Raw genomic sequence first — 13,657 nt, 5'->3', positions numbered from 1 at the left:
GAGGAAAAACAAATGGTCCTACTAGGCATTGTGACATTTGGATCGTGCAAATGCAGCTAGAAGTGCAGAGGGAGGGGTCTGATCGGGGCGAGGGAAGGCCTAGGAAGAGGGGGTGAGGGAGAAGTGCCGGAGGGATGGGACCCCAGGGGCTGGGCAAGTGCTAAGGGGTGCCAAGGAGGGCAAGTGCCTGGGGGGAAAAGGAGGGGGAGGTCAAATAGTGTGGGACTGGGTGGACCAGACTCAATAGGCTAGTCAGGGAAGGGTGCCCATAGGCAAGTGCTAGTTAAGAGTGCAGGGGGGGTTAGACTGGTTGAGGGATGGCCTGGCACCGGTAAGGCTAAGGGACACAGGCAACCAGTCGCAGCATGTTAGGGAGAATTCTCAGAAATTTGCTAATTCCCTCCACCTTAGAGACCCCCAGCAACTTCGCTGGATTTTGAGGACTTGAATGTTTTAACCTGGAGAGAGCACGACTCTTTTGCCCACTTGCTCATGTATTTTAATGTGATTTTGAACTCTGTTTCTTTTGGTTATGGAGTCTGACAAACTCTGTAGGCATCATCTTTTACATTGTGTCACACAGCACCTAAAGTGCGGTGGGACAGGGAAGTCTTTCAGATTTCCCAAAGGTTTAATTACCTTCCCAGAGTAGTAAAGTGAAATTGACTACTTAAATTTGTAACATTCTAGATCCAGCACACACTATCTTACAATAGGGTGCTGGAGGGGTCACCTAGTATCCCCTTTGTCTAGCTTCTCATGTAACATTTTTTATGTTACCCTTTTCTCACTGAATGGCTGGTGTCACTGGTTTCATTTTAACTACTGTGGTGTGCATTTACCGCGGGCTGCATTCCCAGCTGCAGCAAAGCACCCCAGGGTGCAATTTTTTTCAAAATGGCCCGTTCGTCTTTTTTCGCCATTTCTTTGTGGAACGGTCCTTCTTGAGATTTACTCTGCATGCCAAACCAGGTTTGGTCCCATCGCTTGCTTTGCCTTTGGTGGGATTCACGAGTGAAGCCTGCCTCTGGCTCCAGGGTATCTGGAGTGGTCAGGAAGTGAGGGAGGTGCCCAAAACGCCCTGTGCTTAGTCTCCTAGGAGACCCAAATGCACTCTGTAGTGATTGGCTGGCTGACTGTCCGGCAAGGACAGCCACCCTGCTGGGTGACTGACCGCTAGGCTGGAATGAATGGGAGTGAACTGAATAAAAGGCAAGGCTTTTGGCTTGGAGTCGACCACTGGATGAAGGAACTGAAGAACAACTTGAAGAGGACGCCTGCTGCAACTCCTGGACCATTGGTTTGCCCGGTGAAGCCCTGCTGCTGTGCTGAAACGCCAAATTTGTATCGATAAAGAAGCCCCTGCAAGGACGACTTCGCTCCTTGAGTTAGTGGGACCAATCAACTCCAAAGTATGCCACCTGGACATTCTTCTCAGCGCTGGTTGAATTTCCACAGATTTGCTGCTGGAAACCATATAGCCAGGGAGAGGAACACCAGATCATGTGCGTTGCTTTTAAGTTGGCCAAGAGCTCCAGGAAGATCCTTTGGACTCCCAGGAAGCAGGACTGACTGAGCCGGAGCCCCCTCAACAGAGTATGGGACACCAGAAGCAAGGAAAGTCCATCTCGACAGCCAGAAACCACAGTGTTGCCATTTACGACTTGTTGGAAAGATTGCCGGTTGCGAGCGGTGACTGTCCCTTTGCAGTGCAGGAGTCCCCAGAAGTCCTCCCTCTTGTCCCCACGACTGAGGCACAGGAACAGTGGGATCTGCAGAGCTGCACAGGACCAGAAGTCACCTGCTACACTTTTTCTTCAATACAAAAAGGTACTGTAAAGTCAGAGAACATACCCCTCATTGTAGAGTTGCTTGCATCTTCTACTTCTCACAAGTCTAATCAGCTTGTGGCCCTCCATTTGATTCTGCTTTTCTTCAAAGACTTCTAAAACACTGTGCAAAGACTTTTCTACTTACCTACCAGAAGTGCTTCATCCTATATAAGACTTTTGCCCAAGGATTTTGGCCTAGCCTGTTATACTGAAGGACTCTGTTGTGGGGATCCAAAAGTATTTGCCTGCTTAAGAATATTTGTGGTCTCTTGTTGTTTCAATAACCTTTTCCTTTTACCAATTTCTAACAGTATTCTAAATGCAAACGGTAAGATATTAATGTCCCCAGCACCCTAGCTATTGAAGTCACCCAAGGGTGTAGGTTGCATCTGTGGGCCATCCGAAAAGGGTCTTCACTGATTTTAGGATATTAAGAGTGTGCGGTTTGAAGTGTATTTGAGTGTTACTTTTATATTGCTCCCTTCTGAAGAAGGCTTTTTCTAACTGATAAAACAATAATTGTTTATTCAAGAAACCTTGTGTGTAAGTGTTTATTTTAATACTTGTCACTGAATCTTTACTCCCCTGCAGCTCAAATTGACCCCTCTTGAGATCAGCCTGGCTGCTCAACACGCTACGAAAACTGTGTAGTACAAGCTTATACCAAAGGATGGGTTTCCTATACCTGTAGTCAGAGTTGTGTGTAGTGCACCCAAAGGGTACTGCATACAATCTTTGCCTAACAGCATCAGGTGGAGACCAGCAAGGGAGGGGGTGAGGGAAGGAGGAGAAAAGGAAGGTCTTGAGAAGCTTCCGGAATTTGAGAAGATCCGGCTCAAGTCGGAGATGGGCAGGGAGGCCATTCCAGAGGGCAGTTCCTGCTGAAGAAAGATCTACCCCCCACAACTCCAACTCTCGCTACTTGGAGAAACGTACCTGCAGAGAGTTGGAGCTAGAGGACCGAAAGGATGTTGGCAGGGATGTATTTAGAGATGGAGATTTGGATGTAGCAAGGTCCCAGGCCCCAGAAAGCCTTGTGGATGATGCAAAGGGTATTGAGTTTGATCCTTACAACCACCGGGAGACAGTGGAGAGATTTTAGGGCTGGAGCGATGCAGTCCCTGGGCTTGAGGCCAAGGATAAGTCTTGCAGTCCTATTCTAGATTAGTAGAAGAGGGTGGAGGGAGGAGAGAGGAAAATTGAGGAAGAGGCTGTTGCAGTAGTCCAGTCGGGAGAGGACCAGAGCTTTGGAGACATTGAGTTTCTGGGGGAAGGGGAGGAAAGGGAGAATGCCTCTGAGGAGCCACTTGGAAAGGTCTGAGATATGAACTAGAAAGGAGAGAGGAGTTGAAGACAACACCCAGGTTTTTGGCCTCACACAAGGGTGAGGGGTGGGGGGGGGATGTGGGGGACCAGGGACGGGAGCTACAGAGTAGATGGGAAGGAAGGGGCAAGGGTCTCAATGAGAAGGATCTCAGTCTTACTGGCGTTAAGGCAGAGATCATTAAAAGCACACCATGCCTGAATAGCAGTCCGACAATCAGGAATGAGGGAGGAAGAGGAGGGAAGCTTAAAGGAGAGCTGCGTGTCAGCATAGCACTGGAAATAAGGAGAGAATGTGGAGATCAGGTAGGCAAGAGGGGAACAGTAAATGTTAACAGCCACAGCGATAGGATAGAGCCCTGAGGCACGCCGCAAGTAGAGAGTGAAGGAGAGAAGAGAAAAGGGTCCAATTGCACTTAGGAGGGCCGATTTGAAAGGAGACGTCAACCAATCCAGTGTCCGGTCTGTAATGTCGAGGGTATCACAGAGCCAATTTATGAGGGTTGAGTGATTGACCGTGTCAAAGCCAGAGAACAGATCGAGGAGGATGAGAACGGAAGGAGAGTTGGAAACGAGGTTTGCGAGCAAGTCCAACCTGGTGTTCAAGAGAGCAGTTTCCATGTCTCTGGCTGCTCTGAAGCCAGACTGGTGGTTGTGGAGACACCAGCTTCCTCATGGAGTTTGCCCAAGAAGAGGGTAGTGGAGATAGGGTTGTAGCTAGTTAAGCAGGAAGGGTCAGCAGGCAGCTTTTTTTTTTTTTTAGGAGAGGGTGCAAAAGGGAGTGCTTGAAGGGCGATGGAAAGGAGCCAGTGGCAAAAGAGTGGTTACAGAACTCCGCCAAGGAGGGAGCGAGAGAGGCAATGTTGTCCTTAATGGTTCTAGAGGAGGAGGTAAACGCCTGTTTGGAGGAGACTTTCATAGAGCAAACGGTCTTGGTAACCTCATCCGGTGCTATTTGTGAGCAGGAGGAGAGTAGGGTGCGGGGGTAGAGAGGGCCAAGGAAAGCCTGGGTGCAGGCAGAGGGGTGTGGGGGGGGGGGTAAGAGGAGAGGACAAGATGGCCTGAGTTTTGGTTGTGAAATGGGTGGCCAAAGCGGAGCAGAGGGCCTGAGAAGGAAGAGAAGACTGCAGGATTGCAAGTTCCTTGCAGATTTTGAAAGGTTCAGCCATGTTTGTGGCTCCAGAGATGCAGGCTTCGATATGGGTCCGTTTCTTGTAGCAGGTGGAGAGTCTGTATTGCCTTTAAAGCAGGCATTAGGCTAGTTTGTCAGAGGATGTGATAGAAGCCAACCGTCGCAGCTTTGCACTTGCATTTCAGCGAGGCTAGGTCGGAATCATACCAGCTATTGCACTTGGAAGTACATTACACAAAATGTTTTCAGAATATAAATAGAACTGTTTGAGCACATTTTTTGCATTTTACTATAGCCTGTTTTTCTATTAAGAACCATACGTGCAACGCATACATTGTAGATATAGGGACAGCCTCCTTTTCTTTCCCTGTTAGATAGGCATTCCATCATCTCGTTCCTAGGGACAGACACCCCACACTTAAGGAAAGGGTGTTCCTCCGCTTAGGGATCCAGATGGGTTATACATTCATTGTGCAAAAAATATTTGAAGAAATGTTTGTTCCTAAAAGCGTTACTGTGTGCTAAAAAGGTTACCTTATATAACACTTAAGGTTAAGGTTAATTGAGTATCACCGATCACACTCCCTGATTGTTTTCAGAGAGTGAGGACATCTTGGTCAAAGTCTTCAAAGAAGTGACAGATGTAACAGGAGTGCTTGATAGAATAGCGAGAATTGAGGGTAGCTAGGTGAAGCTGGTTGGCAACTTTAAAAAGGTCTACCGAAGCGGGGTATAGGAACGAGGAACACCTGTCAGTAGAGACAAAGTAGCCAGAGGGGTGGTAGACGGTGGAATGGCCAGAGAAGCAAGGAAGTTAATGAGAGATGGGAGATGCCGGCAAGAAGGAGGAGATTGGGCCGAGAGCCCTGGGCCATGATAGTACCGTTCTGGTAGATATTAATGATGCACCTGGAGGATGAGAAGTGTGCCAAGAGAACTTCCCATCTGGTTCCACCAATAATGGGTGAGGAAGAAAAAGGGGGAGACGATATAGACCATACGGGGCATCGGTCAGGAGAGGGGACAGCAAAGAGGATGTTGGTAAAAGGTAGGAAAGATGATCGAGTAGCAGTTACAGTATATAGGAGAGAACCAGGATTGCAAAGGGGAGGTGGAGGGAAATAGAGAGCGGAATAGGAACTGCACTGTGCACAAGAACTAACCAGGCAGCCTAGCAGCAAGTCAGGGGTAGTATCTTTATTGTCTAATATTAGGGAAGCGAGGACCACACCGCTCTAATCTCTCCAGCTGGTGGGACCGCTTCTCGCGCCTGCAGGGGCTCCCGACCTGTCATTGTAAGATCATCTGCTGCTCGGTCGCTGTCTCAGCGTTGCCCCCTGAGGCCACTGGGTGAGCTTTGATGCCTGGCGCCCACCACGCTCTCCAGACAACTGTAACAGCTCCTCTCAGTTGCTCACCAACACAACCACTATATGTCAGCCTATGCAAAAAGCTTGCAATGCTAAGCAGAACCACAAGCCTCAGGAATATAGAACATGCATCCACCTGCAATGGCAGCTATAAGGACTGACCAGCACCCCTAAAAATAAGTCTGTTGAGCAAGGGAGTGGGATTGAAAAGACCTTCCTTTAAAAAACCAGTCCAATGTTTGGGGGGGGGACGGGGGGGGGGGTGTCACACAGAAGTAGGTGATTAAGCCGCAAAAAGGAAACATACCGCAACATGTACTTCATGAAGTCAAAGCTAAACAGCAGCTGTCCCAATTTCTATTTGGGCACCAACAACTCCAGTGAATGAAGACCCAAAGCAGAAAGTGCTGCTTGGGATGAAATTACAAATGTACAATACAGCGCAGCTGCAGATTCTTTTTACCAAAGTACGGCTCTAAATTTGAGGAGGTGCAGTCAATGTCCAGCAGTTGCAATCAGACTCAGTCCCAACGATTACAAGTTCTTGGTTGTTGTTTTGCTTTTCCAACAACTGTTTCTGATTCTGTCTGTTATCAGTGCTCATGGTATCTAGTGCCCATGCCAGTTTCGGTTTTTTCATGAGTGAGCAGCTGGGTTTCTCTGGAAAAAGAGGAGATATGCAACCAGACTGCACCCACTTGGGAAAGGTTTGGAACTACTGGTTCCTTGGTTCACTCTGCTCACTACATTTTTTTTATATCTGCAGATATTTAGAGCTTTCAGGTCAACTGGTCTAGGAAAGATTAAGCAGAGCGTCCTCGTGGAACTCTTCGGTGGGCTTTTTCTCAGTGTTCGGAAAGTTTCGCAGAGCATCCTACCAAACCTTCCCATTACAAATTTTACAAATTTGACATGGTTATGTTATTTAGGTACTGTACAGCACACTATCATTTGTGTGGTCTCTTGGCACTGTGGGATCTGCAAAAAAAAAGTGGGATGGGCTTTTGATTAGGACGTTCAGCAGGAAGGGTGCATACTTGTCGGTTAAATTAAAGTAGGAGTGGAGTTCACAAGCTGCTTCTAATCACAAAGATACATCCATTTAAGCTTTTGAAAGCCACATTTCCTGTCGGTTTCCTAACACTTTTTTTTTTAAGACTCTCAAAATAGCCTATGAAGGTTTCTATACTGTACATCAAGGGTATGCAACCTTTGGCTCTCCAGTTGTTTTGGACTACATCTCCCATCCACCCTTGAAAGCATAGTGAAGAGTATGGGATCATGGAAATCCGTCCAAAACATCTGGACAGCCACAGGTTGCAGATCCCTGCTAAATGTATGTGCTAGTGGCTTTAAATGCTTTTGCGTCTTCCAGACATGGCAGTGTTTTAATACATACTGTTGCTGTATATAAAGTTCCTGCCCAACTGATACACTGACTATATAAAAGACAATATTATTTCTAGTAAAATTACTTTGTGGACTTAGAATACCGCTTATAAGAACACAAAGGTGACACTTAGTACAAACTCCTCCACTCCTAAGAGGGAAGTCAGATTTCTCAACCATGGCTACCACTAGCTACCAGTAGGCGAAACCCCTGCCTAACATGTTTTTTCTAAGCCCTCACCAAAACACTTGAATTATATATATATATATATATATATATATATATATATATATATATATATATATATATATATATATATATATATGATTATTTTGTCAAATTTTTAGCTCCATCCTGTTTCACTATACCTACAATCTATTTTTTACCCAAAACTCACAAATCTCTTGTTCATCCACCGGGCAGGCCTATTGTTACTCTGTGTGGTTCTCTCCTTGAGCATTTGGCCCAGTTTGTTGACGAAACTCTATTTCCCCTTGTGTCAGTTTTACCTTCTTATTTACGGGATACCAAAGATTTTCTACAACATATCTCAAACATACCTTAGGAGGATGGTTTGCTTTTAGCAACCCTTGATGTTGTCTCCCTCTATACCTCCATTGACCATCAAGTTGGTATGGGTGCCTGTAAATATTTTCTCGATACCCGCTCATTGAATTTCCACAGCCACAGTTCCATGATCCTTGAAATGCTCTCTTTCTGCCTAAACAACAATGTCTTCTTGTTCGAGGGTTCTTTTTTTCCGTCAGGTAAGGGGCACTGCCATGGGCAGTACTTTAGCTCCTTCATATGCAAACCTGACAACAATGGGATGGTGGGAGGCCACTTTCCTTAGTGATCTACTTACATCTAGCTTTGCCACACATATTGTCGCCTGGTGGCGATATATTGACGATGTATTCGTCATATGGAAGGGGACCGAAGTTGAATGGCAATCATTTGTGAAACAGATTAATACCAATATGTCTAATCTGAGCTTCACAGAATGTAACAGCACGACTGAAATTGTCTATCTTGATATAGTGGTGACTCTTGAAAGATCTGGCCTTCGTACAGCACTATACAAAAAGCCATCTAACACCGGTCTGCCCTTACATGCCACAAACTGTCATCCTACGTCATGTAAACACAGGATTCCATATGGGGAATTTATTAGATATCGTATGAATTGCACAGATCTAGCATCCTTTGATCATCATTGTGCCTTGGCGGCTCCAGATTTTGTTAAGCAAGGCTATGAGCGCAGAATCATAGAATTGGCCTACACCAAAGCATGTGGACTATCCAGGGACCGCCTATTGTATGGCATTAAGCCTGCTAGAACTACTGTCAACGATGAACCCCGTTTGATTGTCACATTTGACAATGCTTCCAATCATGTTCGAAAAATTATAGAGCGACATTGGCGGATTCTCATCATTGACAAGGACTTATGTCCTCTGCTTTCCAAACGTCCTACTATCACGTACAAACGTGTACCCTCGCTCAGGGATAAACTGGTCTCTAGCTTCTTGCCACCTATCAATACCAATCCATCTCTCATGAAATCATTGATGGAATCCCCCATAGGCTTTACTAAATGCTGCAAATGTAGGGCCTGTGCTCATGCCATTACATGTAAATCCTTTTTGCATCCGGTTACCCAATGCAACCAGTTAATCAAACATACAATGAATTGTGATACCACTTTTGTGGTTTATGTGCTCTCATGTCCATGCATGAGATGGTATGTCGGGAGTACCACATGTAAACTTAAGCTAAGAATATTACAGCATCTTAGGGCAATCAAAAACTCCGATCCCGCATACCCTATGGCTAAGCACTTTAAAGAAAAAACACAACAATGACCTTTCTCTCCTTAAATTCTTCGCAGTGGCGCACATTCCGATCCACCCTAAAGGTGGGCATCGTGTGCTAAAACTAAGACAGCTAGAGACTAGATTTATTTTGTATTTCGACACCAAGTTCCCCAATGGTCACAATCTCGACGAGGAGCTTTATACGTTTTTAGGCACATAAGAGACTTTTGTTTGCTAATTGTTTGTTTTGGATTGGCTTTTCTTTTAGTTATCAATTCGTTTCTGATTATATTTAGATGATGGGATTGTGCTTTCTCATTAACAAGTGTTTCTTTTGTTTTCTGGAATGAACATGTTGTTCCCTTTTCACTTTTCAGTCCCTGACCTGTGCTCTAGTTTCATCTTTTCCCCATTACCACTATGATGGCTATATTACCACTAAGGTTTATAAATGGGATTGGTTTTACACTTAGTCTTATTTTTCAAGCTGCAATCTTCACGACCTAGCGAAACATTTGACACTTTTTGTTTATATTTTTTTGTTGTAGTCTTTCATGTTTAATATCTTGGTGCTTCTTAACACCTTCTCCATCTTGGTTATCTGGTTGTACAAGATCATTTCAAATTTGCATGCTTCAGTCGAGGTATTCAGCTAGTCTTACAAAAGTGTTCATCTTTGTCAGTTGTGATACCATCTGCCAATTAATTTGCCAAATTGCTGCTAATTATAGTTGCTTACGCGATTTTGCCTGTTTGCACAACTTTTATGCTGCTTTTTGATTGACCTGCACTTGATGTCAATATGGCCCATGTGATCTTGCCTGTTTGCACATTTTTTCATGCTGCTTTTGACCGACTTGCACCTGCACTTTATGTCTTTACTGGTCAGAATATATAATGCTCTTTGATTTATTTGTAACAATTATTGTTGCCCTGCATTTTATTATCAGAATTGCAATTCTGAGCATTTTTTACATATCTTCGTATTCTGATCACCTTACAAGACTGATGGTCCTTCCATGACTATTTTACCGGCACCGAGCCATTTGAACCGTCTGATATGACAATGTGATGCAATGTTTGCTATTTTGCACATGTTTATGCTGCTATTTTGTTCATTTGCACAAAGCTAAATCTTGCATACTTATGCTGATATTTTGTGGATTTGCACAAAGCCTGATTGCACATGGTATTGCGTTGCCTTTATAGCCTGTTTTACGATTGACCGATTGATTTTTATAAGCTGCAATCTTATTTTTTCAAGCGCACTATGCACTCATTCGATCTCTAAATATGCATTGTAATATCTTGTTTTTAAAACCAGTAACATACGTTGGAATCCGAGGTGCAAGGGATTTGGCTCACATGGCTGTCTGTATAGAATTTTTCTTTTATTTCTGTACTTTACGTTATAGGTCGGTATAAGTGTCACACTGTTGGCTTATTCTTGAATCTCCATTCCAACATGGCCGCCATGGAATCAGTCCTCTATTGTACCTCTATTGCAACCAACATAGATGATGGACTACATGTTATTTTTAATTGTGTCTTTGTCCTCTGTTGTGCTACGTGATCAAGCGCTCAGTTGAGCGTGAAACGCGTTGTAGGTGGGCCGTGTACCAGGCGTCCTGCCTCTGTTTGTTTTGCTGTTTCCCTAGCCTTTTTTTGCTCTGTACAATTGTGCAGTTTTTTACTATTAAAAACTTCCTATTCTTACCGTGTGAGCATTATATATTTTTGGGTTCTCTTCCCATCTGGGATTGTAGGACCTCTTTGGGTCCACGGAGAGTGCGGTCCGTCCCTTCTCCTCTGGAGGGATATATATAGATATATGTGCGAACCAGTCCCAAACCAGGGGCATCACCAGGATACAGCAAGCTGAAAAGGTAAATCTCTGCCACAGATAAATGGAACACATAAAACGAACTGTGAAAGGTTCATCACACACTAACAGTTTGTATTTTGGACATCCTGAGCATGGGAGACTTAAGGCACCCGGGGGAAACGGTTGCTATAGAAGTGGGAAGTGGCGGTGGGGGGGTTGGAGGTGTGTGAAATGGGTAGTGTCCAATTTAGGCTCAATAGACTCGCAGCAGGCTCACGATCAGTCTTACCTGAAGCAGCCATGGCATCTCAAGATATAGTTTCTTGTTTGTCGGATCAGCAAGCCACTCACCGACAGCACGTGGATACCCATCTGAATAAGCACATTCTGCAAAGACGAAGACATAAGAGGATGAGAGTACATATGCCAGCAGAGAGCCATCAGACTGCTGCGAAGGCAGCGAGGAAATGGTTCCATAGAAGTCATGGCCAGTTCGATCACTGAACTTTTCTAAACAAGCCTTTCAAAGCAGTATGCAATCTTTGTCTCTCCAAATGTTGTGGACTACAACCCTCATCTACCCAAGCCATCATAGTTAATGTTGAGGGATCATAGAAGTTGTAATCCAATACCTCTGGAAAGGTGCATACAAAAAAAAAAAAGGAAAATAAAAAAAAAAAGGAAAAACAAACTTAATTATATCAAGCAGAGAGAAAACCTAGGATAAAACAAAAGATAAAACAAGACTAATAAGAAAGCTTACAAGGCATAAACCACGAGGACAAAATAAGGGAAAAGAAAAACGAATGTTTTAAAAAATAATAACTACATAAAAATCAAATCGATAACTGCTAATAAGAAGTAAATGGAGAGAAAAATTAGTCAACACAACCTAAAGAGAAGGAAGGTCATCAATCAAAAAGGGTGATTAATCTAAGGGGGTGCGGGTCTCCGATTATTATAATCAAACGTAAAGGCATTGGGACATCAAAGCTGGTTTGAAACTTCAGATTCAGTTCTTGGGTATGACCAGTAGGCAAAACTGATGTCAATACTTCCAACCAAAAAGCCCCACGTTGTGTCCAATCTCTGATAGGGAGATTGGACCCAATTTAAGGGTCAGAAAACTAAAAGCCACAGTGTGTTTTTTCTCTAAAAAGTGCTTAGCTAGGGAGGAATTGTGTCTTTATTGCATAAGGTACCCCTATGTTTATCATTTCAGCACCCCATTTTGATTCCAGAGTGATTCGATCGCCACAAACGTGTGGTGGAGTAGGCTGATATCAGCTGTGATTTAGTTTAGGCTATATCAGGGTGGTAGCCACCTTTTACTGCATTAGTAGCTCAATGCACCTTTTTGCTATAGTCCATGGGGTTCTAATGCACTTTTAAAGCCCCACTGCAGGCAATATGGATTTTGACCATGCCTAGATGTTGACCATGAGGCACGGTCAATAAGGTTGTTTAGTGGACGTATGCTCTTCCTGCACCCACAAAGGAACTCTAGGTTTTATTTAAATGGATGCACACTGTTGTATTGGTCCCTAGACTTCCCAGTCTACATCCAGTGTGGCTTTTAGTGTTAGTCTAAATGGCTGGCAACCAACACCTGTGTGTGCATTACTAGTAAATGTGATAAGTAGGATGTCACAGGCAAGCCCCAGAGTGCATGCATCATCAGTGGGAGATACTGGGCCTTCCTCAATTCAGTACCTACATTCCTGAGATTGCTGCCAAATATGGGACGCAGAGTACCCTGTTGTGGCCATACTAGTTTGAACCCTGGCTCCTTTTCCTTTGCTCCCTGATCCTTCTCTGCTGGTGGAATGCCATCCTGGTCTCTTCCTTAGCTTCCGGGCATTATCTTTACTTGCTGGATTAGATGTTACTCTATGGGACATCTTACCAGTCAGCAATGGTGCCTCCGTGGTAAATCTGTCTGGCCTCAGTGAAGTGGCATTAAGATAGGGAGTCTTCAAGGCCTGGACATTTTGTGGCTTGCTGCTACTCCACCTCAGCTTAGTTTGAGATATCCTCGGTTGCCTCCTGCGGTTGCCCCAATTGTGGGACCACTTCTTGCTGGCTGGCTGACCCAGAACCTGGTGGGTTCTTTTGTACTTCCATTGCTGTCTTTGTGGCTCCTCCTGGGTGTTCGCCCATCATGGGTCAACCTCCCAGGTGTTCTCCTTATTGCTGTTTTTGGTTGTCTGGAACCTTGCTGGGTTGTGGGTTTGAGTCCCCTCCATTTAGAGACCCAAACACCTGCTGTTCCTGGTAGGATTTCCCAGAATCCAGCTCCGTGAGTACTTGTTGCTTGGTGATTTAATCCTGGTATACTCCTTGATTCTGTCGCCAGCAGCACCCTCTGCCTGGGAGTAATGGGTGTTTTGAGGCTTTCTGTAAAGTTGCCTCATCAGACCAATGGGATTTGGCTTCGTAGTTTTCTGTTGGAAAACATTTTGAAAATCTTAATGACTTACTCAGGTACTCCCGCCCCCCCCCCCCCCCATCCCGCCCCCCTCAAATATTTTTTCCAGGCTGTGCTACTTACAACAAAGACTGGAATTTTAGAAAGCACCAGTGATCTATCAAAGGTTTAAAAATAAAAAATTACATCTGTACTAGAAAAAAGTAAAACGTTATATCAACCAGTAGTGGTTACATTGTTTGACTTGTTTCTTACAGTGCACTGGGTCCTAGTCTGACCTAGCACTGCAATTCTGCATTCTAAATATTGTGCTGGCCCATTTCCTAAAAATGTTCTAACCGCTTGCTTTCCTCCTTTGAACGACCAGTTCTCACCTTTTAGTTTCATCACCTAAATTGTATGTCCTTGAGTGAAGTGTGACAAATGCCAGATACCTTTATTGCTTAGATACTACTGCATTGTGGTGTAAGATCCCAAGTGATCGTTTTTAATCATAATGCAATATTAAATAAATATCTATTTTTAAAGTACATTGTCTGG

At 44.4% G+C, this 13,657-nt stretch overlaps 1 protein-coding gene across 2 annotated transcripts in view; it reads right to left on the bottom strand.

Moving 5' to 3' along the window:
* Nucleotides 1-13,657, bottom strand: part of NOB1 (NIN1 (RPN12) binding protein 1 homolog) — a 174,968-nt gene that overhangs the window by 38,729 nt on the left and 122,582 nt on the right. For both annotated transcript variants that reach the window (XR_011283341.1, XM_069635518.1), the window contains exon 7: nucleotides 10,979-11,076. Coding sequence is in view for 1 of the 2 variants with exons in the window: in XM_069635518.1 (XP_069491619.1) it covers nucleotides 10,979-11,076 (98 nt within the window). In the remaining variant the exon portion in view is untranslated. The remainder of the gene's footprint in view (nucleotides 1-10,978; nucleotides 11,077-13,657) is intronic.

Source organism: Ambystoma mexicanum, chromosome 1q (assembly GCF_040938575.1).
Source record: "Ambystoma mexicanum isolate Mex_15411 chromosome 1q, UKY_AmexF1_1, whole genome shotgun sequence".
Lineage (NCBI taxonomy): Eukaryota > Metazoa > Chordata > Amphibia > Caudata > Ambystomatidae > Ambystoma > Ambystoma mexicanum.
This window is presented reverse-complemented; position numbering and strand designations above follow the sequence as displayed.